Source organism: Triticum urartu, chromosome 7, assembly GCF_003073215.2.
Source record: "Triticum urartu cultivar G1812 chromosome 7, Tu2.1, whole genome shotgun sequence".
Classification (NCBI taxonomy): Eukaryota; Viridiplantae; Streptophyta; class Magnoliopsida; order Poales; family Poaceae; genus Triticum; species Triticum urartu.
Window position 1 is genome coordinate 76,658,552 of NC_053028.1, and position 26,252 is coordinate 76,684,803.

Genomic DNA, 26,252 nt, shown 5'->3' on the forward strand with positions numbered 1-26,252 from the left:
GTCCTCTGCGTGGCGCAGAGGAGGAGCGGCTCGGACTCGAGGTGGTGGCGCCGACGGCATGCCTTTTGCAGCGTGAAGGCGGTAGCTTTACGGGCATCGACGGACCCGGCCGGACCTGTGGGCCCACGGGACCGGTATGCTCCTACTGTCACGCCCGGTCGGTTACCGTCGTTGACGGTGGAGGTTGGGCCCTCCCGCGTGCCGACGATGCTGCTGTCCCGAGTCCCGGCTCCTCTTCTTCGTTGAGCAGGCCCCTTTTGCGGTGCCGTGGTGAGACGGCGCGGAAGCTTCAAGACCGTTTTGGCGCAGAGTGGTGGTTTGTTTGGTGGCGTGCTCCGGATCGCCCGAGGTGAAGGTTGGGATCGGGAGAAATCCATGTCGGCCGAGCCGACTCCGACGCGGTGGTGCCTGACGGAGTCACCGAACCTTCCTGGAGGGCGTCGGAGGTACCCTTTCTCTCTCCTCATCGTGTACCGGAGGAAACCCTTGGCGGCAGCATCGTCATCGTCACATCCCTTCTTGGAGGTGTTGATTGGTACCGGCGCTCCGGAGTATAGGAGCTTAGTGGAGGATCCCAGTGGGCGCGGCGGTCGCGAAGCTTCTTCGTTTTTTTGTTGATCCACCGGTGTCGGCTTTTGTTTCTTTTCTTTTTCTCTTTTGTTTCTTTTGAGCGTGCATGTGCTGCTTTCGCCCCAGCACCGGTTGTATCGGTGATGTTTGCTTTGTAATACAAAGCGGGAGGAAACCCTATTTCGTCAAATAAAGTCTATTTTCTGTCAAAAAAACAAGGGTGGCGGTTCCTAAAATGGAAGTATGTAAGGAAATGTTGGCAAGCGGTGCTCCTTGAGAATCAAAGACAGGAACAAAAATGTGGCACAACAAAATAAATAGCTCAGCGAATCAAATTATAATATGAAAACTAAAATTGCCCGTGTTTCTTTGAGTTTGGTGGTCTATCCGCATCAAAGTGCAGGTGACCTGAGGAGCAAATTTTTGTTTTGCAGTACTGATTCTGAACCAAATATAGATCCATTAACTACCTCTTTTATTTTCTTTAAGTTCGCCTTATATCTAATAGTGCAAGTACACTTCATTATTCCCACAAAAAAAGAAGTAAATATGTGTTTCGCACATATACAAATATCAAACTCATCAAGCTCCTTAGACGCAATGACATATGTGAATATATATGTGTTTCCCACACAGACAAATGTCAAACTCATCAGCTCCTTGGTGGCAAATACATATATTAATAGACTTGCCATGTTACTACCTATTCGTACAATGACAAGTTCATCACTGTAAGACTGGGTGTTATCCATATGGGACTGGGCCAGCTGCACCAAAGCTGGGATACAATTTCTTCCGTACTGTCATCATCCAAGTTGAGAACACCTATGTCCCGGGGATTCGGCTTATACCTCCAATTATGTTGCTCATCATCTGTGAAATAGACACAATTTTCCTTCAGTTGCGGATATTCTTCAGCATTAAGGTACTGTGCCTGATTACACCCAAGAAACAACACGTGATGTTGCAAGCCATTTATTTCCACAAGCTCTTCTGCTGCCATATCAACTTTGTATAACAAGATTTTTCTAGTTTTAATAGCTATGAGGTCCTCAGAAGCCGCATCTATTAGTTCAATCTTTCTGCGGACTTGAAGCAGGCCGTCACACGGTGCCTGAACAACATACCACATGTCCCAGCTAATGTAATTGTCAATCTCATCTATAGTTATGTTCCTCGTGACGGTAGGGCCAGTGAGATCAAAAGTATCAATTCTTCCCGTTCCCGTGAATGCATACAATAGATCATGCATGTAGATGCATTGTTTATAGTCCCAACCAGGGGGCAGCAAGGTCCACTTACAATCTCCTATCCTTGCAAACGAAAGCTCACCTTCTGGACCGTGGATGAGAACCACAATGTAGCTTCCTGCCGACGGATCCGGAAAGATAAATGCCCTGACATAGAGGTGGTCACGAAGCTCGTCGGGAGCATAGGTTAACATTTTGGGATCAACGAGTTTGGAGCCTGAGTCCGCACAGTACACTTGCTCGGGCAATCCATACTTAACAATTGTACCTGCATCGTCAAAGATTGGCTCTACATAATCGATGGTGATCACCGGCGGGAGAGCAATCTGTTGACCAGTGATCGGATTGATAAGGTGGAGCTCAGACTTGTCATCTGCGGTAACTAGCCAACCATGTGAGGACCCAATAAGATACCTACTGCGGATGGGCGGATCCGGGAGAGTTAAATTGTAGACCCTATTCTCCGCGAGGCTGTAGAGACAAGCGACGTTCTCACCAGCAGATTCAGAAGTGTAGAGGAGGCAAGGCGTCTGAGGCCGTTTGTACAGCTCAAGCTCGTTGCATAGGCTTGTATACGCAGAGTGCCAGGAGGTGCTGACAGAGGCCGCACGCATGAGGTCAGGTATCTCGAGGAGTGAAAATATTTCCATCAATACATCCTGCGGCAGCTCTGGCAAATTTCTCACCACGGTTTCAGTTTCCAACGGCGGTGAGACCTTTCCCAATACATCCTGCGGCAGCTCCGGCAAATTTTTCAGCACAATTTCAGTTTCCATCCGTGGTGAGACCTTTCTGAATTTCCCCAGTGAATCAGGAGAAAGAGCGAGGAACTTGGGCAAAATTCTAAGGCCAAGATGTGCAAAGTTCACTATCCTGGCTAAGCTACAGGAGGCCTCCATTGGAGCGATTGCAAAACCAACAGGACTTGGCTTGTGTATCTAATCTGAGAAGAAGAGCACATCGACCTGGCTGCACTTATATAGATAAGCCTGTGTAATTCCGACATCACCTGCGATCCGATTGGAAGAAGGGAGTCCGGATCCAAGGACGAAACGGCGGGGACTTGTTGCCGTAGAAACTTCGGAAAAGATCCAGAATTCGAATCTGAGCAGTTACCTCAAGGATTCCCGGCGATTGCTCCACTACGCCTTCGAAGGGTGCCGGCCACACCACCCAACGACCGGAGAGGCCCGGAGAACCAGGAGTAAGAGCATGTTTAATAGAACCCTTAAACCCTAACTAACGTTTTAAGGATTCAAAAATGATCTTTTTATGCATTTTTATGGATTGAAAAACAGGGACAAAAATTAGAACTCTCAAACCCAACCCTTATAACAGAATATTCCTCATGAACGACGTTGTCATTGCGGGCATACCGTCGAGCACCTCGTGCACGACGGGCAGAGGGCGGGGCGGGCGCGGGCGGAGGGCAGTGGCCGGGGGGTGGGAGGCGGAGGCGAAGGCGGAGGGCGCGGAGGCGGAGGGGCCGGGGGGCGGGAGCCGGAGGCAGCGGGCGGGCGTGCGGGAGTAGAAGCCGGCGGGGCGGTGGGCGGCACGGACGGCGGGACGGATGGCGACGGCTGGGGGCGGGGCGAGCGCGGCCGCGGCCGGAAGGAGGTGGAGGAGAGGTCGGTGGTTGGGGGCGGGGCGGGCGCGGGCGTGCGGGAGGTCGATGGGGCGGCCGGCGGCGGCGAGGCGACTAGCAGCGGCGGACGCGAGCGTGGGCGCGGGAGTTGGGAGGATTTTTCCCTCCCGCGCGAGGATAACCGCCAAACGAGGGTTGGGGTAGGTTTTGCTTTCCAACCCTTACTTTTTAGGGTTGGTAAAAGGTTTGAGGGTTGGACCCTTAAAAAAATTAAGGATTTGAGAGTTAAGAATTCTAGTTTACGTGATTTTTTACTTGCAAACTGTAAAAAACAATTATTTATAAGGATTTGGGGGTTTGAGAGCTCTGTTAGAGATGCTCTAATTAGCAGCGGAAGGTAGCGGCGAGACGGTGCTTGGCTCCGCCGTCTTTGTCGCATTTGGCGGCGCTGTGGGGGCAGGCAGGCTTGTGTCGCGTTTGCAGAGGTGAGCGGAGGGGCGTCTGTTTCGCGACCGAGCGCCGTGTGCTCCGCGCGAGCGATCGATTCATTTTCAATATATTTTTTGGAAATATTATCCGACGAACGTTCATCAGGAGATAAACCCAAATGATCACACGGATCTAGATGCAAGGGTTTTTTCTCTTCCTGGTTTTCATTGGTCTTTCTATTCCTTCTTCCTTTTTATTTCTTTCTTTTTCAATTTTCACTGTCTATTTGCTTATCTTTCTTTCTTCATTTTTATTTATCTTTTTCTCATCAGTTTTCTTTTGTTTTTAATGTTTCTGTCGGATTTTCTCGGTTTCCATTCTTTTTCATTGGTTTCTTTTGTTTTTCATTTTTTTGTGTTTTCTTTTTATTAGGTTTCTTCGGTTTCTTTGTTTCTTTATTCTCATCGTTTGCTCTTATCGGTTTTCACTGTTTTTCCATTCGTTTGCACTTGTTTCTTCGGTTTCTTTTTTGTTTTTAATTTTCTTTGATTTCCTTTGTTTTTTTTGTTTTCATTGTTCTTTCTTTTTCCTTTGTTTTCATTCTATAATTTTGGTATACATCAAGAAATTTTTTTCTAATACATGATTTTTTCAAATAAAAGTTCAAAAAAAAATTATTACATGGTCAACATTTTTTCCATACAAATTTTTAACATTTTTCAAATGCTTGATTAACAATGTTTAAATACAAGATTAATATTTTTTGGAGTACATGGTCAACATTTTTATATACAAATTTTAATATTTTTTAAATCTTCGATTACATATTTAAATACCAATTAATACTCCCTTCGTCTCAAAAAAGTGTCTCAACTTTGTACTAACTTTTGTATAAATTTGTACTAAGCTTGAGACACTTATTTTGGAACGGAGGGAGTAGTTTTTAATACATGGTCAACATTTTTTCTATGGCAATGCTATATACGTCCGCCCGGTGATAAACCGATAAGATCAGCCGCCTCGGCAACCGTTGGATGCCGTCCGAAATAGCCTTCCGATCTACCGTCCAAGGCAATTGGGCGCCTTCGCAACAGCTAGATTGTTTGTGTTCATGGCTTTGCAACAAGGACCTTGTTGCAAAGATCCACTGAGATAGCACCACTGCCCGGCCATGGCCTGAGTGCCTCAGCCATGGAGCGTCGCTGGCGCCGGAGTCGTCGCGCCTCCTTCGAACCAGCACCCCGAGCAGCTGCCTCTACTCTAGTGCAACAACGATGAACTCTCACGCCGGGCACTCCTGTGGCGATTTCTGCAACCGAAACTATGTTTCTGAAACATGAGTCGTGTTGCAATGCTTGCCCTCGTACGCTCTAACGCGAGGTGTTCATTCTGTACTTTCTACAACCGGGACTATGTTTCTGAAACAATACCCTTGTTGCAGAAGAGAAAATATTCAACGTCAAATCATTTTTCTTCTTTCTGAAACAAGACCTCTATTGCAGAAACTTTCTGAAACTAGATCCCGTTACCAAAAGAAATACTTCACCACCAAACATTCTTTCTTTCTGAAACAAGATCTGTGTTGCAGAAAGCTTGTGAAACAAGACGCTTATTGCCAAAAAAACTAGCTGCACGGGACTTGTCACCGGTGCGAGCGCTCAATCAAAATCAACCCGAGGCTATGCAAGCAACGGATGTTGTGTGTGCATCAGCCGGCTGAAGATTAGCGTTTTCCTTTTTCTATACATACTTAACATGTTTTATTCAAATGCTTGATTATTGTTTTTAAATACAATTTTAACATTTTTTAATACATGGTCAACATTTTTTCTATACACATTTATGATTTTTCAAATACAATTTTAAATTTTTTTAATACATGGTAAAAAAATCTATACACATTTAGCATTTTTTGAATACATGATCAACATTTTTATATACAAATTTAATATTTTTCAAATACAAGTTTAACATATTTTTCATACATGGTCAACATTTTATTCAAAAGCTTGATTAACATTTTAAAATACATGATCAACTTTTTTGACACATTTGTATAGGTTTTGTATACATTTTTCGTATACATGGTCAATGTTTTTTCTATACACATTTAAAAAAAATTCAATTGCATGATTAATATTTTTCAAAACATTATGTAAAGTATATTTTTGTAAAATATATGTCTAGAATTCTTGAAAGTGTAAAAAAAGTAAAATAAATAAACAAAATGTGAAAAAAAAACAGAACATGAAAACGAGGTTGTGGCCTCGAGCGAACTTGGTTCGGCCCATCTCGAGCTGCCTTACGCGAGGGTTCCCTCTGTCTCGCGTGAAGCGAGACATAGGGGCATCCGGAGGAAACCCCCCCCCCCCCCCCCCCCCCCCCCCGCCCCCCAATTGACCTGCCCCGGATATTAGGGTCCAGTGTTTTAGCGAATATTCTTTTTTTTCTTTCCTGAACTTTCTTTTACTTTTGAACTTCCGTACAAGTGATTGATTCCTTTCGTTTTTCTCTTTTTTAACTTCCATGTGACACTGGTAGAAATCTATTCATTTCAATCGTGTGTTTTTTGTTTGACCAGCATTTCAATCAAATTGAAGTGGGTCCTGATAAACTTGATGAGCCTGCTTGTAGTTTGAAGCCTAAACAGTCTAAGGCCATGTGTTGTTTGGGCTTGAGCTTCGATTTTTGGTGCATTTAGGCCCCTAAAAGCACAAACCCAAACAAACACATGACATATGTTGCTTGGCTTGATAGAAGCCACCTTCCCAATTGTACTGTGAAGCAAAAGCACCTACACACAAGCTTTCCTCGTCCCCCACCGGCTTCTCACCCCTCCCACAAAACCTTGCCGCTCTACTTTGCAGTAATTACAGCCAACATACCATAGATATATATAAGTGGTACCCCTTCAGAAACATGTCTCGGCTCGCACTCCCGCCCCATTTCCTCCCCGATAGCCCAAGAGAGAGAGAGAGAGAAGAAACAGAAGGGACTAGTGTTACAGGTCGCCATTGCTGCCATATCCGGCCATCTCGGCGGCCGGTGCTCGCCTTACCGCCAGTCGGATTTCTCCTCCTTCCTCCTTGCCTTGTTCCTGCTCCCGAAGCTCACTCCTCAGCATCCTCCCTGCCTCCCTGACTGAGCGCATCCGCCAGCCTTACCAGCCTCGCCGTCATCTCCCACCGGAGGCACCTCATGACGATTGTGAGATTGTCGCCGGCTCGACCACGACACAAAGATCTCCCCGCCGCGCGCCTCCCTGCCTCATCGCCGGCCTACACGGCTCAAGATCTCCTCCGCCATGTGCTCGTCCTCTTCTGACGCTCCTCCACGACACCCCCTCCACTGTTGCCTGCTGTTAACTGAAGATTAACGTTGTATGATTTTTAGTTGTTTGATTGTGCGTGACTATGCAAATCAGGACATGAACAAGTGTGTATTTGATTATTTGTGTGCAAATCTGGACCTAAACAAGTGTTTGAAGAAGTGTTTATTTTCTTATCATGAACTTTGTGTATGATTCATATTGCTTTTTCTTGGTACATGAACAAGTGTATAATTCATATTGTATGTACATGCTTGCCTATGTTATTGGAATTTTTTTAGGGATATGTTAATGAAATTTTGTTAGTGATACATGCAGCATATAACCTGATAAATCAGCGTTTAAATAACATCATCATCTATGGGCATTGTAGACTTCCACCACTAGCTAGCCTCATCAGCTGGCCTAAAAAATTACCAAACAGGTCTTTTGGTCTTCTCAACTTCTACTTGCTCCAGCCCACTTCTCGCCCAGCTCCAGCCGCTTCTCCGCAACCCAAACAAACAGGGCCTAAGAAATATGCAATCACCCGTACCTAGTAAATGATCACGATAAGGTAAAATGGTTCCAAACTATAATGTGTTCTTTGTTGGGGGAAAATATAAGTGTTTTAGTTATATAAAAATCAAATATTTGTATGATTGACCAAGTTTATTTTAAAATCCCTCAGAGAAGTTACTACAAAAAATATAAATTATACAATACCAAATGAATATGATTTTTTTAAGATGATATCCAATGATATTGATTTGGTTTCGTAAGTATTTATAAAAAAGCTATAAATTTGCTCAAGCATAAAGAAGTTTGACTTCATTAAAATTAATACACCTTATATTTAGAAACCGATGGAGAACTAATGTATAAGCAAACCCTGGTTTCGTTCTCGTATTCCCTTTTAGACAACTTTATACATTACCTGTGTTTTTCATTTAACAAAAATAAACATTTTTAATTTTTAATTAGATAATATAAAAAAATATGTACACTAGATCAACAAATCGGACCAAATCAAAATAATAGAGCGGGCGCTAGGTGCCAATCGGTTGTAGCTAGCAAGAAATCAGCCATTTGGCTAGCCGTCGGATCTTGACGCACATGTCTGTTAGATCAAAATCTCTCGTGGTCGTAGGCTCTCATTGAAAAAAATAACCCTTCACATGCTTCTTCCTCCACCCACTCCGCGCAACTACGCTTATGTCCTTCTTCCCTACACAGTGATGATAAAGTGGTCGGTGACCCCCTTGCAGCACCGTGCAGAGCTCCAGCGGTGACCCCCCTGCAACATCAAAATAGCATCAACATGACTATTCTAGAATAGGCAGAATGCCAATGGCCCATTGCAGCATGAGTTGTCTGCCCGCAGCACCGACACTTGACCGCTATTTTAGCACTGGCAGCAGCCTGCAACATCGACGTTGAGCCCATTATAGCGTCGCCATCCCCCCTTGCAACATATTGGTTGCCTCCCATTTGCAGTGGTGTCGGACGCTTGCAGCATGGGCATCCCCATTGAAGCATAGATGGCACGGCCCCCAGCTGCAAGGAGAGCGGACACAACCCCTTGTGTAGTTGTTCCGTTGATGGTGGGTGATGAAGCACTAGCCAACACCGAGCGAGCAGACAAACAACATCTGAAAGTCCGGCTATTGTAAGGGCATTGTAGTGACACAAGCATTCTAGGTTCCAGCACTAGTACCCCGGGTTGCAGCACAGGCAACCCTAGCCTGTCTAGCCGCATTTATTCCTAGCATGTCGATGGTCCTGGCCAGATTTGGAGCAACAACCCCTCTTGCAGATTCGACGTTTTTTGTATGGAAAGGTGTTTCCCCCGATTTCATTAAGAAAACCATATGTCTTTGTCGCTACACCTCCACAACACCCCCATCTGCTGGGACTCTGACAAAGCTGACAGGGTGAAAAAACCCCTTTGTCAACTCAGAGAACCCAAGAACCCCAATCATAACCATCTACACCTAGAAGCAAACTCTACCATATAGAAACTTATTACAAGCCCAATGCAGGCTCAAAGCATAGTCTAAACAGGAACTCGATTATCACGCCATGCAGAATCGACGTGAGTGTCGGTGTGACTTGCCTCACAGCACCTTGGCAGCGGCCTACAATATACCCCCTTGTCCCACCCTCTCTCAACATACCGGCGGTGGCCCGCACCTCCCGGTGGTCTCCTGCACCACCCTAGCAGCATGCGTCATGCACCTCCCGGTGCCAGCCCCTCATGCTATAAAATGAAAAATTGCACGTTACCGCTACCTACCGTAGCTGTCTAGCCAATCAGTCAGTGACACCTCGAACCATATATTGACTCATGTGTTGTATAACAAGTTCCCTAGTTAAAGAAATATTGGTATTTCGGCAGCAGGTCCACCATTAGAATACTATTTTTGGCAGTCTAGCGGGCCCCGGGTACTACTTTTTTGTAAGACAAGGATACGCATGCATCTGCCTCTTCTCTCTCCCCTACAAACAAATCCATGGACTTTATTTCGTTACCCAATTGAAAACATACATATCAATTAAACCATAAGTTCGTATTTTAAATAATTTATACATTTGAACTCTTGGCACCAAGATCTTTAGAACTAGACCGATCTTGGATACATTTCAAACACATCTGAATTTCAACATTTCACATTTCGTATGTAAAACAAACACATTTCACTTGAAAAATGTGAAATAAACCTTTTTCAGTAGGAAAACATGGAACCAACCTATTCCACTAGAAACATATTTTAACCAAAATACTAAACTGAAATGATAACTTGTGAAACTGATTAATTGAAAATGTGTAAGAGTTTATTTCGAAGTGTGAAAAAATTGTCATTTCACAAAAGTGCAATTGAAATTGATGTGATTTTTGTGAAATAAGCCAATAATATATTTCAGAATTGTGAAAAATAACAACATAGTGTGAATTTGTAATGTATGATTTTGAAATTGATTTTTTGGAAATGTGATATAGTCTATTTCAAAAGTTTGAGATATGTAATTTTACAGAAGTCAATTGAAACAGATGTGATATTTGTGAAACAAGCCAGTAACATATTTTAGAATTGTGAAATAATAACTACAAAAAATGAAATTGTAATATATGGTTGTGAAGCTGATTATTTCAAAATGTGAAACATTGTATTTCAGAAGTGTGAAATTGTAATATACGATTGTGAGACTGATTATTTGAAATTATGAGATATTTCACTCTTTTGAAATAAACAGTTACATATTTTTCAAGTGAAATGGGTTTGTTTCACATATGAAATGTGAAACATTGAAATTTAAATGTGTTCAAAATGTATCCAAGATGGGTCTAGTTCTGAAGGTCTTGGTTCAGAGGTTCAAATATATAAATTATTGCAAATTTGAACTTATGGTTTAGAAGATATGAATGTTTTTAATTTAGCAAATGTGTAATAAAAGGTTGGATTTTATATTGTGTAAGAGAAGAAAGCTTGGACTGTGAATTTTCTGCCATGTTTGTCATGCATGCCATGTGGTTGGTCTTCTGCCTTCTATAAAAATATGCTACATCTAAGCGTACTCTAAAAAAAATGCTCACGCAAGGTAATTGCACGTACTTGTATGATACTCACAGCATCTCGTATCCTGGTTCACAGGAAACGCTCGAATCAACCATTTTCCATGAAGCCATGATGACGAGATCACAAATGAATGGGGCGGGGAATGGCGTATGCGGGGGAGCAAGCATGAAGATGGCGGGAGAAGCAAATCTGATCCCATGGTATGACACAAAATCTAGTCTCACCCCCTTTCACTCGCTCGCCTTAATCAAGAGGACAAATCCAACATTAGTTATCGGTGTAGACGCTGGTGACTTAGATTTTTGGTATCGACAGCAGCGTGGACCAAGACCTCTGGCACTGGTACGTGCTCCTCCCATCCACCAGCTGCTTGCCCCCTTCGTCTCTGCCTTTGTCTCGCTTGCCTCGTCTCCGGCACCAGCAGGTCATCGCTGTCGTCTTCCATGCCAGTAAGTAGTTACAACAACCCTCCATCCCTTCATTGTTAGAGAAGGCGTAGGGCCGATTTCACGTTACTTATCACAACATCGATTTCACTGGGATGAACAGATGAAGCTTTACTTCAGACAACATCGCTCATATCTGTCACAATTCAAAGCATGTGGTCAGACATTCTCCAGTATTTCCAGAAGATAGAAAGATGACGGCAAATCCAAACTACATATACAACCCTAACAATGTTAGAGCACATGAACATATTTTGACTGGGAGGAACCTTTTTTGCCGCACCAATTCGGCGAAATGCTACACTTGCTAGTATGTACTCCCTCTGTTCCTAAATGTAAGTATTTTTAGAGATTCCACTACGGACCACATATGGAGCAAAATGAGTGAATCTCTTATATACATTCGTGTGTAGTCCGTTTGCTCCATATGTAATTCATAGTGTAATCTCTAGAAAGACTTATATTTAGAAACGGAGGAAAGAGTTTGCTACTTATAAAACAATGCGGGGTACTAGTAGCACCGAATCATTCTCGAAGGGCCGTAGGCCGTTCTTTATTAGAAGGAGCAGAAGAACACAGTTACAGCGGGTCGGGCCACAAGTCATGGCCAAACAGATGTGCTAGGAGCCTGAATCCCCAATAGGGTTGGCAACAGCCTTATAGAAAGGGGAAAAGGAAAAAAGCCTCGGTTAGGCCGTCTCGTATATGCACCCTGCCACTCTCCAAGTGGCCAGATCTTCCCTGAAGGAATCAAAGACCCTGTCAACACTGTTGGCTTGCTGGTCGAAGACTCTGGCATTCCTTTCTTTTCAGATTCGCCAGTGGATGAGGATGGCAATGGTGTCGAAATTGTGCCTCCTCGCCTTGGGCCACCGTTGCCTGGCGTGCAGCCACCAATCTTCCATCGTGATGAAGCTCTCGAATAAAAGGCATCGTCACGATGAAATGGTAATAGACATCCCACCTGCTGCGCTGGGACGAGTATGACAAGTCTTGGAACAATAATTTTTTTTAAATGGTCACCGGAGAGGAAAGCACTAGTAGAAAAAGGGGCATTTTTCCCGGTTCATAAGGCCCATTTGTCCCGGTTGAGGAACCGGGACTAAAGGGTCGTTACTAATGCCTAGGCCTTTTGTCCCGGTTCTTACACGAACCGGGATAGATGGGCCTCCACGTGGCCGGTGCTGCGAGCCCAGGCAGGAGGCCCTTTAGTCCCGGTTGGTGGCACCAACTGGAACCAATAGGCATCCACACGTCAGCTGTTCAGGGGCTAGGGTTTTTGTTTTTTTTAAAGGAGGGTGGATTTGGGGCTTTGTATGGTTAATTAAGGTGTTTCATATATTGTGTTAGGTAGCTAATTAATTAATAGAGAGAAGTGTCCTCTCTTATCTCTGTGCTTGATCGACGCTACGTACTATATGTATAGAGAGGCCCTCGACACGCTAGCTAGTAAGAAAATGAAGAAAACCATTAAGTACAGAAGTTCGTCATGCATACCGAGAGAAGTGATCGACCTCTCCTTCTCCGAGAGATTGGTAGAGCAACAAGTTTTCGTATTATCTATCCGACGCTACTGGCTACATACATATACAATATGTAAGATCTCTTACAATCCCCTAGCAGCTGAAGTCAAGTTCCACATGGTATTCTCCGGCTTTATTGATGACGTGGTCAAGAAAGAATTCCGTCAATTCCTTTTGAATTTCTTTCATGCGATCTTGTGGTAGGAGTTCATTCCGCATCTGCCACGTCTAATTTGAAGAAGGGGGTTAATACATATATATGAATGAAACTCAACAGAAATGATGGTGTAATAAAATAAAATTGTGAATATTATTGCTTACGCACTTCATATTGTCTTTTAGAGTAGCTCCGCTTATCTTTGCAAGTCGCTTTGTAGATGAACTCGCACACGTAGTATCCACAGTAATCATTCCCTTATTCCTGCCACAAGCACTTTACGAGAAATAAAGGTCAATCAAACTGATAATAAAGCATTATAAATGGCATTGATGAAAGTAGCTAGAATCAACGGGAGATGCGCGCAACTAGCTAGCTAGTAGTACTTACTTTCAGGTATGTATATCGCAGCTCCTTCGGCAGTCCCGGAGCTTCTGCGGTGAACTTTTTCCAAACCCTACAAGACAAAGAAAATAATTATTACTTGATATATCAGGAAATGAACAAAAAGTTGCCGATATGGTGTGATAATGATCGATTGAACTTACTTGTTGAGAATTTTAGTCATGTCCGCATAGGTCTCGGGATCTTTTCGTCTCGATTCTAAGACGGTTACTAGTCCACACTCAAGCTTAATCTCCAGGAGAATATAGTGGAAGCTGCGCACGCATGCATAACTCATCAATTACATTACTATAACCTCGCGAGTAATAAGGGAAACCGAATATGCACACGATAGTAACACTCACTTGAAATTGTAAGGAAAGAGTATTAAATCTTTGTTTTGATTTATTATCAATGATTTGAGCAAGTTGGCCTCGACATCTTGGGCATTCTTTTTAACCTGAAATTCATCTATGAGGTTTGTGTTAATGAACCCAATATCATACATTTCTGCTTTTCTGCACTCGACGATCTTCAATCTGCATAATATAGTGAGGATAATTATAAATACATGCAATGAAAGAGCTGAGCTATAAATAGAGACTTAATGACAAAAGTAGTACTTACAAACAGTAGAAAGTGACCGTTAATTTATCGAGGGCCTTTTAATTGAAGAACTGGAAGAACTCCTCAAGTGGAACATACAACAGATCAATTCCAACGAGGTCGTACTCCTCTTTAACTCTCAGATACAAAGTATCCGTACCCCTAGACTCTCTGCAGGTTTTCATGTACCAATCATGGAATCATCGCATCATCGTTGTTAGAGATTTTTCATCTTTGACGAGAGGCTTCCCGTACTCGTATCTGTGTTCGTCCACCTCCAAGAAATCATAATGTATATCGCCGGGCAGGTAATCTCCAAGATTGTTATAACCGGGCACCATCCCCGGATCATTAGCGATGATGTCGCTAGACACATTGAGCGGGGGGCATGATTGGTTCGCTTGTTCGCCGAGCTGGCAATTTTTTTCCCAGCTGCTCGTCGTTATTTTAACCTTTGATCACTGACAGTTGATACGTCTCCGTCGTATCTACTTTTACAAACACTTTTCCCCTTGTTTTGGACTCTAACTTGCATGATTTGAATGAAACTAACCCGGACTGACGCTGTTTTCAGCAGAATTGTCATGATGTTATTTATGTGCAGAAACAAAAGTTCTCGGAATGACTTGAAACTTCACGGAACAACTTTTCAGAAATAATAAAAAATCCTTGCAAAAGATGAAGGCCAGGGGGCCCACCACCTGTCCACGAGGGTGGGGGGCGCGCCTGCCCCCCTAGGGCGCGCTCCTACCTCGTGGGCCCCCTGGAGCTCCTCCGACGCCAACTCCAACTCTATATATTTGATTTCGGGGAGAAAAAAATTAAGGAGAAGAAATCATCGCGTTTTACGATACGGAGTCGCCGCCAAGCCCTAAAACCTCTCGGGAGGGCTGATCTGGAGTCCGTTCGGGGCTCTGGAGAGGGGGATTCGTCGCCGTCGTCATCATCAACCATCCTCCATCACCAATTTCATGATGCTCACCGCCGTGCGTGAGTAATTCCATTATAGGCTTGCTGGACGGTGATGTGTTGGATGAGATCTATCATGTGATCGAGTTAGTTTTGTTAGGGTTTGATCCCTAGTATCCACTATGTTCTGAGATTGATGTTGCTATGACTTTGCTATGCTTAATGCTTGTCACTAGGGCCCGAGTGCCATGATTTCAGATCTGAACCTATTATGTTTTCATGAATATATGTGTGTTCTTGATCCTATCTTGCAAGTCTATAGTCACCTACTATGTGTTATGATCCGGCAACCCCGAAGTGATAATAATTGGGATCACTCCCCGTGATGAACATAGTTTGAGGAGTTCATGTATTCACTATGTGTTAATGCTTTGTTCCAGTTCTCTATTAAAAGGAGGCCTTAATATCCCTTAGTTTCCATTAGGACCCCGCTGCCACGGGAGGGTAGGACAAAAGATGTCATGCGAGTTCTTTTCCATAAGCACGTATGACTATATTCGGAATACATGCCTACATTACATTGATGAATTGGAGCTAGTTCTGTGTCACCCTATGTTATGACTGTTACATGATGAACCGCATCCGACATAATTATCCATCACCGATCCAATGCCTACTAGTTTTCCATATACTGGTTCTCGCTTATTTACTTTTCCATTGCTACTGTTACAATCACTACAAAACACAAAAAATATGACTTTTGCTTCCGTTACTTTTGTTACCGTTACCACTACTATCATATTACTTTGCTACTAAATACTTTGCTGCAGATACTAAGTTATCCAGGTGTGGTTGAATTGACAACTCAGCTGCTAATACTTGAGAATATTCTTTGGCTCCCCTTGTGTCGAATCAATAAATTTGGGTTGAGTACTCTACCCTCGAAAGCTGTTGCGATCCCCTACACTTGTGGGTTATCAAGACTAATTTCTGGCGCCGTTGTCGGGGAGCATAGCTCTATTCTTTGAGTCACTTGGGATTTATATCTGCTGGACACTATGAAGAACTTGAAAGATGCTAAGACAAAAATTTATCCCTCAACTACGTGGGGAGGTAAGGAACTGCCATCTAGCTCTGCACTTGATTCACCTTCTGTTTTGAGTAAGCTTGCGACACTTAAACCTGCTTCTGCTCTTCGTTCTGATATGTCGCATGTTATTGATGATGCCACTTCTGCTATGCGTGATACTTATGTTGAAACTATTTCTATGCTTGATACTACTGTGCCCCTTAGTGAATTTCTTGATGAACAAATTGCTAGGGCTAGAGAGAAAGAAATTATTGAAACTGATTATATTGATGAAAGTGATGATGAAGATATGCCTGTTATTCCTAAGGGTTATGTTTTTGATTTGGAAGCTTCTACAGCTATTTTAGCCTGCAAAGATAGATCTGAGCTCAAGAGGCTATTAGTTAAATGGAATAAGGAATCTCTTAAAAATAGAATGAAACCTGACCCTCCTGTTGCTACTTCACCTATCTGTGTTGCCGATAAGGATTATGAATTCTCCGTTGATCCTGATATAATTATTTTGGTCGAATCTGATCCTTTTCACGGTTATGAATCTGAAACGGTTGTGGCACATCTTACTAAATTAAATGATATAGCCACCCTGTTCACTAATGATGAGAAATCTTGCTACTTTTATATCCTTAAAATATTTCCATTCTCATTAAAGGGTGATGCTAAGATATGGTTTAATTCTCTTGATCCTGGTTGTGTGCGTAGTCCCCATGATATGATTTATTACTTCTCTGCTAAATATTTCCCTGCTCATAAGAAACAAGCTGCTTTGAGGGAAATATACAACTTTGTGCAAATTGAAGAAGAGAGTCTCCCACAAGCTTGGGGGAGGCTTCTCAAATTACTTAATGCTTTGCCTGATCATCCTCTTAAGAAAAATGAAATACTTGATATCTTTTATAATGGACTAACCAATGCTTCCAGAGATTACTTGGATAGTTGTGTTGGTTCTGTTTTCAGGGAAAGAACATCGGATGAAGTTGAAATTCTATTGAATAATATGTTGACAAATGAAAATAATTGGACACTTTCTAAGCCAGCTCCAGAGCCAATTCCTGAGCCTATTCCTAAACCAACTCCGAAGAAGAGAGGTGTTCTATTTCTTAGTCCTGAAGATATGCAAGAGGCAAAGAAATCTATGAAAGAAAAAGGTATTAAAGCTGAAGATGTTAAGAATTTACCTCCTATTAAAGAAATACATGGTCTTAATCTACCGCCTGTTAAAGAAACTTATGATCTTAATCCATTACCTATTGAAGAACCTCATGGTCTTGGTAACCCGACACAGGTAGTTAAGGTAAATTCTCTCTATAGATTTGATGAAGGTGATATTCCTCACTATAAGTCTGCTAGACAATGCTTAGAAGAGTTTGATAATTTTATTGTCAAACAAGAAAATTTTAATGCTTATTTTGGTAGACAATTGAAATACAATTCCGATATGCTAAAACACTTGGGTGATTATATGGCTAATGTTAGAGGTGAACTTAAACTTGTTAGCAAACATGCTTCTATGGTTACCACTCAAGTATAACAAGTGCTTAAAGCTCAAAATGATTTGCTCAATGAAATGAATAGTAAGAAAAATGATTATGCTGTTAGAGTGGCTACTAGAACTGGTAGAATGACTCAGGAACCTTTGTATCCTGAAGGCCACCCTAAGAGAATTGAGCAAGATTCTCAGAGAAATAATATTGATGTACCTAGTTCTTCAAAGGAAGAAGAAGAAAAATGATAGGACTTTGCATACTTCTATTGAACCTATTGCAGAACCACCTGAGAATCCAAATGATATCTCTATTTCTGATGCTGAAACACAATCTGGTAATGAACATGAACCTAATGAAAATGTTAATGATGATGTTCATGATGATGCTCAACCTAGTAATGATAATGATGTAGAAATTGAACCTGCTGTTGATCTTGATAACCCACAATCAAAGAATCAACGTTATGATAAGAGAGACTTTGTTGCTAGGAAACATGGTAAAGAAATGGAACCTTGGGTTCAGAAACCCATGCCTTTTCCTCCCAAACCATCCAAAAAAAGGATGATGAGGATTTTGAGCGCTTTGCTGAAATGATTAGACCTATCTTTTTGCGTATGCGATTAACTGATATGTTCAGAATGAATCCTTATGCTAAGTATATGAAAGATATTGTCACTAATAAAAGAAAGATACCGGAAGCTGAAATTTCCACCATGCTTGCTAATTATACTTTTAAGGGTGGAATGCCAAAGAAACTTGGAGATCCAGGAAGACCTACTATACCATGCTCCATTAAAAGAAATTATGTTAAAACTGCTTTATGTGATCTTGGAGCCGGTGTTAGTGTTATGCCTCTCTCTTTATATCGTAGACTTGACTTGAATAAGTTGACACCTACTGAAATATCTTTGCAAATGGCTGATAAATCAACTGCTATACCTGTTGGTATTTGTGAGGATATGCCTGTTGTGGTTGCAAACGTTACTATTTTAACGGACTTTGTTATTCTTGATATTCTCGAGGACGATAGTATGTCTATCATTCTTGGAAGACCCTTTTTGAATACTGCAGGTGCTGTTATTGATTGCAACAAAGGCAATGTCACTTTTCATGTTAATGGTAATGAGCATACGGTATACTTTCCGAGGAAACAACCTCAAGTTCATAGTATCAATTCTATTGGAAAAAATCCATCGATTATGTTTGGAGGCTTTGAATTTCCTCTTCCTACTGTAAAGAAGAAATATGATATTCTTATTATTGGGGATGTGCATATCCCCGTTGAGGTAACATAGTGCTATTCGAAATTTCTCCGGTTTCATGTTATTTGGAATGAGTTTGTTAACAAGACTTGATCAACCTTGTTAGTAGATTCCTTTTGATGAGCATGAGATGGATGAAACAAGAAGGCACAACCTTCTGTACCCTCTCTCTACTTTCTGTTATTTAGTTGAAATAAAGTAAAGATAGTATTTTTCTGTCTGTTTTCTGATTTATCCGTGCAATATAAAAATACCCCGAAAATAAAAGTCCTCCAAATGCCATGCCAATTTAATATGATTTTTTTCTGGAATATTTGAGGATTTATGGAACTAAGAACACAGCAGGGGGGGTCAACCACCTGGGCACGAGGGTGGAGGGCGCGCCCTACCCCCCAGGGCGCGCCCCCTGCCTCGTGGGCCCACGGTGGCCCTCCTCCACTTATTCCTGCACCCATACAGTTCTTCTTCCTCCCACAAACACCAATATCCAGCTCAAGCATGAGTTCTAGCTCATTTTGCTGCGATTTTCGATCTCCTTGCTCAAAGCACCTCTCACAAAACTGCTTGGGGAGATTGTTCCTTGGTATGTGACTCCTCCATTGGTCCAATTAGTTTTTGTCTAGTGCTTTATTCATTGCAAATTTGTGCTGCCTAGGTGACCATGTTCTTGAGCTTGCATATCAAATTTATATGGTTCCAAGTAGTTCTAATGCATGATATATACTCTAGGCACTTGTAGGAGTAGTTGCTATCGATTTTATTGAAGTTGGTTCACTTTTGTTTGAAGTTACTAAAAATTTCAGAATTTTTCAGAGGAAGAAATATGTTTAGGAAAATGTTTCAAGGTGGTTCTTCAAGGAAGCAAGGACTCAGGCTTGTAATACGTGATGCTGACAAGGAACCACCAAGAGACGCCCCAGTGCGGCCTTGTGAGTGGCCTTCAGAAAATTTTATGGATCGAGCGGCAATCAAAGAGGAATTTAACGCATATTTGCGTAACGCCGATCTTGTGAGCTTTGAGGCAGACAAATGCCCCCAGTACCATCAACTCACTAGTTCATTTGTGAGGAGGTTTGAATTTTCATCTTCACGTAATTCTCCAACTGTCATGTTTGATCTTTATGGAAAATCTTGTACCATGGACTTAGAGGATTTCACTTCTGCTTGCAAACTTTCACAATGGGGTAGTGTTAGTGACCCCCGTAAATCTGAATTTAGAAACTTTCTTGCTGGTATAACCGTGGGGGAATCTAGAGATATAGCACAGGCTACCATAGGGAGCATTCACTTTCCTGCTATACATTATTTTGCTCTCTTCATAGGTAGATGCATAAATGGTAAAGATGAAGCATGTCACATGTGCGTCCCTAATCTCAGTATTCTTAGGAGTGCTGTGTTTGGAGACCAATCTTATAATTTGGGAGCCATTGTTGCATGTAGGTTGCATCACAATAGATTTAATGGAGATTTCTTTGGAGGAATTTATGCAACCCTCTTAGCTGATTATCTTGATGTGGACATTCGTGAGGATGATATGGAGTTGCCTCCTACTTATTTAGACTATAATTCTATGGTCTACCACCAGTTTGTCGAGAGGAATGAATCACCTCTCCACTATCGACTAATCTTTGACAAACGGTGTGTTGTCCGTATTACTCTCCCTCCTCCTGCCTTTTTTGATTATCAGACAAAAGGAAGATATGTTATTACCAGAGAGGAGGCAGATGAGTACGAGAGGAGGGCGGAGGCAGCTCGACGCCACGCTGCAGCTCAAGAGGCGATAGCCGCTGCATCGCAGTACGACCCCAGCTACACCTACAAATATCCGCCAGGCCATCCCTGGCAATGAACCAACTTAGGCCAAAAGCCTAAGCTTGGGGGAGTACGTATTTCCCACCGACATTACATTTATGTTTACACACACTCATTGCTAGATGTCGGTGCTCATACTTTTTCATTGTAATATCCATGCTAGTTTATTTTCTTTTTCCTGCTTTCTTCTTATGTGTTTGTTAAACCTTAAGAAAAACAAAAAAAATAGTGTTAGCTTTTAGTTAGTTTAATTTTCTTGCTGTAGTAGTAGTAATTAAAAGAAAACCCAAAAATATTTCCTGTTCTTCTTTTGCTTGTTGGGAGCTTTCCCGTGTAAATAGTTTTATTTCTTTTCTTTTCTTTGGGGGTCGATAGGAGAAGACCATGATTAAATTGTTGAAGTGGCTCTTATATGCATTATTGTTGATTTAACCAAGAGCCCATCTTGCCTTGTCTTCTCCTGTTTATTGAATGCTCGCAGATTCCAGCTTAGTCCAATGCACGTGCACTCTTATTATTATTCACATCGTTCGGTCGTGCAAGTGAAAGGCAATTATGATGATATATGATGGACCGACTGAGATGAGAAAAGCTGGTATGAACTCGACCTCTCTTGTTTTTGTAAATATGATGAGTTCATCATTCTTGATTCAGCTTATTATGAATAAACATGTTTGCAATGACAATTAGAGATCATAGTTGCTCGTGCCATGCTTGATTAGCTATGAGTTATAATGGTTTACCTTGCGTGCCAACATGCTATTAAAATGGTTGTGATGTGGTATGATGGGGTGGTATCCTCCTTTGAATGATTTAAGTGACTCGACTTGGCACATGTTCACACATGTAGTTGAAACAAATCAACATAGCCTTCATGATATTTATGTTCATGGTGGATTATATCCTACTCATGCTTGCATCCAATGTTTATTAATTTTAATGCATGTTCATGACTGTTGTCGCTCTCTAGTTTGTCGCTTCCCAGTCTTTTGCTAGCCTTCACTTGTACTAAGCGGGAATACTGCTTGTGCATGCATCCAATCCCTTAAACCCCAAAGTTATGCCATATGAGTCCACTATACCTTCCTATATGCGGTATCTACCTGCCGTTCCAAGTAAATTTGTATGTGCCAAACTCTAAACCTTCAAGTAAACATTCCGTTTTGTATGCTCGAATAGCTCATGTATCAACTAGGGCTGCCCTTATCTTCCATGTTAGGCAGGTTATTCTCAAGAGGAGTGGACTCCACTCCTCACTCACGAGAAAATGGCTAGTCACCGGGATGCCCAGTCCCATGCTTTATGCAAACTAAATCAAAATAATTGCAAACAAAACTCCCCCTGGGACTGTTGCTAGTTGGAGACACTCGTTGTTTTGAGCAAGTCATGGATTGATGCTTGTTGGTGGAGGGGGAGTATAAACTTTACCATTCTGTTTGGGAACCGCCTATAATGTGTGTAGCATGGAAGATATCACCATCTCTTAGTTGTTATGTTGACAATGAAAGTATACCACTCAAAATTTTATTTATCTCTATTCAAAACCGAGCTCTGGCACCTCTACAAATCCCTGCTTCCCTCTGCGAAGGGCCTATCTATTTACTTTTATGTTGAGTCATCACCCTCTTATTAAAAAGCACTAGCTGGAGAGCGCAACTGTGTCGGTGTACAAAAAGGGGGGTACGCTTTTTGTACCCCTATGACTGTGCATGGGCAGTCTGAGCCACGAGCGCCGCCACACCGAGCACGGCAAGGGAGGTAAGCCAAGGTAAGGCCGAAGCTGAAGAGAAACAGAACGACGCCAAGACCAAGACCACAAAGAGCAAAGGGGACAGAGCAAACCCCCCCGGCAAGATCCTTGCCGGGGGCAGCTTTAGCTAGCCCGGCAAGATCCTTGCCGTGGAAGCTCGCCCCACACCTACGGAGCAAGGTCACCCTTGAGTCCACTGCCCCTATGGGGCAAGGATTCGGGAGACATCCCCGTGGTGGCATGCAGATCTTTGTGACGACATTCAAGACCAGATGCCCACTTAAGAAGGTGATGATCCTTGGCGGGATCCCAGCAAAGGAGGACCACAAGACCCCCGACAAGAGCCTTGCCGGGGATGACAGGGGGCGCCGCGGCAAGACCCTTGTCGGGGTCCCGGCAAGGCCCTTGCCAAAGACACCCGTGGGGCCACCATCAGGCCCACAGCAGTCGCACCTCCACCGCCGTTTGCATGCATCTGCCGACCCAACCAATTGGGCAAGCACCTGCGTGGCGGCGTACAGATCTTCGTGGAGACCCGCCACTGCGCCACCTCAGCTGCTTGCCTGCCTACATGGCACCACAAGCACCGCTGGCCAGGGCGCGTGTCAACGCAAGAGGGAGCGGCAACGGACGGGACAGGGCTCTCCCCCGTCCCCGATAAAGCAAAGACACCTAAGCAAGGCGCATTAAATGCGCCTTGTCATGTAATGCGAGGGATAACCTCGCATTACTGTACCCTTTCCACCTCCTGTGTGCCACTGTGGCAACCCCTTTCCTATAAAAGGAGGCCCGGGGCAACCAGGAGGAGGATTCGGCTTTTTGGAGCTCCTCATGCCCCATAGCTAGCTCAAGAACACAGATATACAATCCACCAAAGCAGGAGTAGGGTTTTACGCATCCTCGCGGCCCGAACCTGGATAAAGGTGTTGGGGAACGTAGTAATTTAAAAAAAATTCCTACGCACACGCAAGATCATGGTGATGCAGAGCAACGAGAGGGGAGAGTGTTGTCTACGTACCCTCGTAGACCGAAGCGGAAGCGTTGACGCAACGTAGAGGAAGTAGTCGTATGTCTTCCCGGTCCAACCGATCCAAGCACCGTTACTCCGGCACCTCCGAGTTCTTGGCACACGTTCAGCTCGATGACGCTCCCCGGGCTCCGATCCAGCAAAGCTTCGGGGAGGAGTTCCGTCAGCACAACGGCGTGGTGACGATCTTGATGTTCAACCGTCGCAGGGCTTCGCCTAAGCACCGCTACAATATGACCGAGGTGTAATATCATGGAGGGGGGCACCGCACACGGCTAAGGAACGATCACGAAGATCAACTTGTGTGTTCTAGGGTGCCCCCCTGCCCCCGTATATAAAGGAGCAAGGGGGGAGGCCGGCCGGCCCTATGGGGCGCGCCAAAGGGAGGGGGAGTCCTCCTCCTAGTGGGAGTAGGACTCCCCTTTCCTAGTCCAACTAGGAAGAGACAGGGGGAAGGAAAGAGAGGGAGAGGGAGAGGGAAAGAGGGGCCGCGCCCCCCCTCCCTAGTCCAATTCGGACTCCCCATGGGGGGGCACGCCACCTCCTGGGCTGCTGCCCTCTCTCTCCCCTCAGGCCCACTAAGGCCCAATACTTCCCCGGGGGGTTCCGGTAACCCCTCCGGCACTCCGGTTTTCTACGAAATCACCCGGAACACTTCCGGTGTCCGAATATAGTCGTCCAATATATCGATCTTTATGTCTCGGCCATTTCGAGACTCCTCATCATGTCCATGATCACATCCGGGACTCCGAACAACCTTCGGTACATCAAAAATACATAAACTCATAATGAAACTGTCATCGTAATGTTAAGCGTGCGGACCCTACGGTTCGAGAACAATGTAGACATGACCGAGACACGTCTCTGGTCAATAACCAATAGCGGAACCTGGATGCTCATATTGGTTCCTACATATTCTACGAAGATCTTTATCGGTCAGACCGCATAACAACATACGTTGTTCCCTTTGTCATCGGTATGTTACTTGCCCGAGATTCGATCGTTGGTATCTCAATACCTAGTTCAATCTCGTCACCGGCAAGTCTCTTTACTCGTTCTGTAATACATCATCTCACAACTAACTCATTAGTTGCAATCCTTGCAAGGCTTATGTGATGTGCATTACCGAGAGGGCCCAGAGATACCTCTCCGACAATCGGAGTGACAAATCCTAATCTCGAAATACGCCAACCCAACATGTACCTTTGGATACACCTGTAGAGAACCTTTATAATCACCCAGTTACGTTGTGACGTTTGGTAGCACACAAAGTGTTCCTCCGGCAAACGGGAGTTGCATAATCTCATAGTCATAGGAACATGTATAAGTCATGAAGAAAGCAATAGCAACATACTAAACGATCGGGTGCTAAGCTAATGGAATGGGTCATGTCAATCAGATCATTCAACTAATGATGTGATCCTGTTAATCAAATAACAACTCTTTGTTCATGGTTAGGAAACATAACCATCTTTGATTAACGAGCTAGTCAAGTAGAGGCATACTAGTGACACTCTGTTTGTCTATGTATTCACACATGTATTATGTTTCCGGTTAATACAATTCTAGCATGAATAATAAACATTTATCATGATATAAGGAAATAAATAATAACTTTATTATTGCCTCTAGGGCATATTTCCTTCAGTCTCCCACTTGCACTAGAGTCAATAATCTAGATTACACAGTAATGATTCTAACACCCATGGAGCCTTGGTGTTGATCATGTTTTGCTCGTGGAAGAGGCTTAGTCAACGGGTCTGCTACATTCAGATCCGTTATGTATCTTGCAAATCTCTATGTCTCCCTCCTGAACTAGATCCCGGATGGAATTGAAGTGTCTCTTGATGTGCTTGGTTCTCTTGTGAAATCTGGATTCCTTTGCCAAGGCAATTGCACCAGTATTGTCACAAAAGATTTTCATTGGACCCGATGCACTAGGTATGACACCTAGATCGGATATGAACTCCTTCATCCAGGACCCGATGCACTAGGTATGACACCTAGATCGGATATGAACTCCTTCATTTGCTGCTTCCGAAGCAGCTATGTATTCCGCTTCACACGTAGATCCCGCCACGACGCTTTGTTTAGAACTGCACCAACTGACAGCTCCACCGTTTAATGTAAACACGTATCCGGTTTGTGATTTAGAATCGTCCGGATCAGTGTCAAAGCTTGCATCAACGTAACCATTTATGATGAGCTCTTTGTCACCTCCATAAACGAGAAACATATCCTTAGTCCTTTCCAGGTATTTCAGGATGTTCTTGACTGCTGTCCAGTGATCCACTCCTGGATTACTTTGGTACCTCCCTGCTAGACTTATAGCAAGGCACACATCAGGTCTGGTACACAACATTGCATACATGATAGAGCCTATGGCTGAAGCATAGGGAACATCTTTCATTTTCTCTCTATCTTCTGCAGTGGTCGGGCATTGAGTCTTACTCAACTTCACACCTTGTAATACAGGCAAGAACCCTTTCTTTGCTTGATCCATTTTGAACTTCTTCAAAACTTTGTCAAGGTATGTGCTTTGTGAAAGTCCAATTAAGCGTCTTGATCTATCTCTATAGATCTTAATGCCTAATATGTAAGCAGCTTCACCGAGGTCTTTCATTGAAAAACTCTTATTCAAGTATCCCTTTATGCTATCCAGAAATTCTATATCATTTCCAATTAGTAATATGTCATCCACATATAATATCAGAAATGCTGCAGAGCTCCCACTCACTTTCTTGTAAATACATGCTTCTCCAAAAGTCTGTATAAAACCAAATGCTTTGATCACACTATCAAAGCGTTTATTCCAACTCCGAGAGGCTTGCACCAGTCCATAAATGGATCGCTGGAGCTTGCACACTTTGTTAGCTCCCTTTGGATCGACAAAACCTTCTGGTTGCATCATATACAATTCTTCTTCTAGAAATCCATTCAGGAATGCAGTTTTGACATCCATTTGCCAAATTTCATAATCATAAAATGCGGCAATTGCTAACATGATTCGGACAGACTTAAGCATCGCTACGGGTGAGAAGGTCTCATCGTAGTCAATCCCTTGAACTTGTCGAAAACCTTTT

At 43.2% G+C, this 26,252-nt stretch overlaps 1 protein-coding gene across 1 annotated transcript; it reads right to left on the reverse strand.

Moving 5' to 3' along the window:
• Positions 1-1,273: 1,273 nt before the first annotated feature.
• Positions 1,274-2,719, reverse strand: LOC125522232 (F-box only protein 7-like). The gene is made up of 2 exons (XM_048687317.1): positions 2,582-2,719; positions 1,274-2,536 (listed from the first exon to the last, which is right to left on the reverse strand). Exons 1-2 carry the CDS (start codon positions 2,717-2,719, stop codon positions 1,274-1,276), a joined length of 1,401 nt encoding a protein of 466 aa, XP_048543274.1.
• Between the last annotated feature and the right edge of the window lie 23,533 nt (positions 2,720-26,252).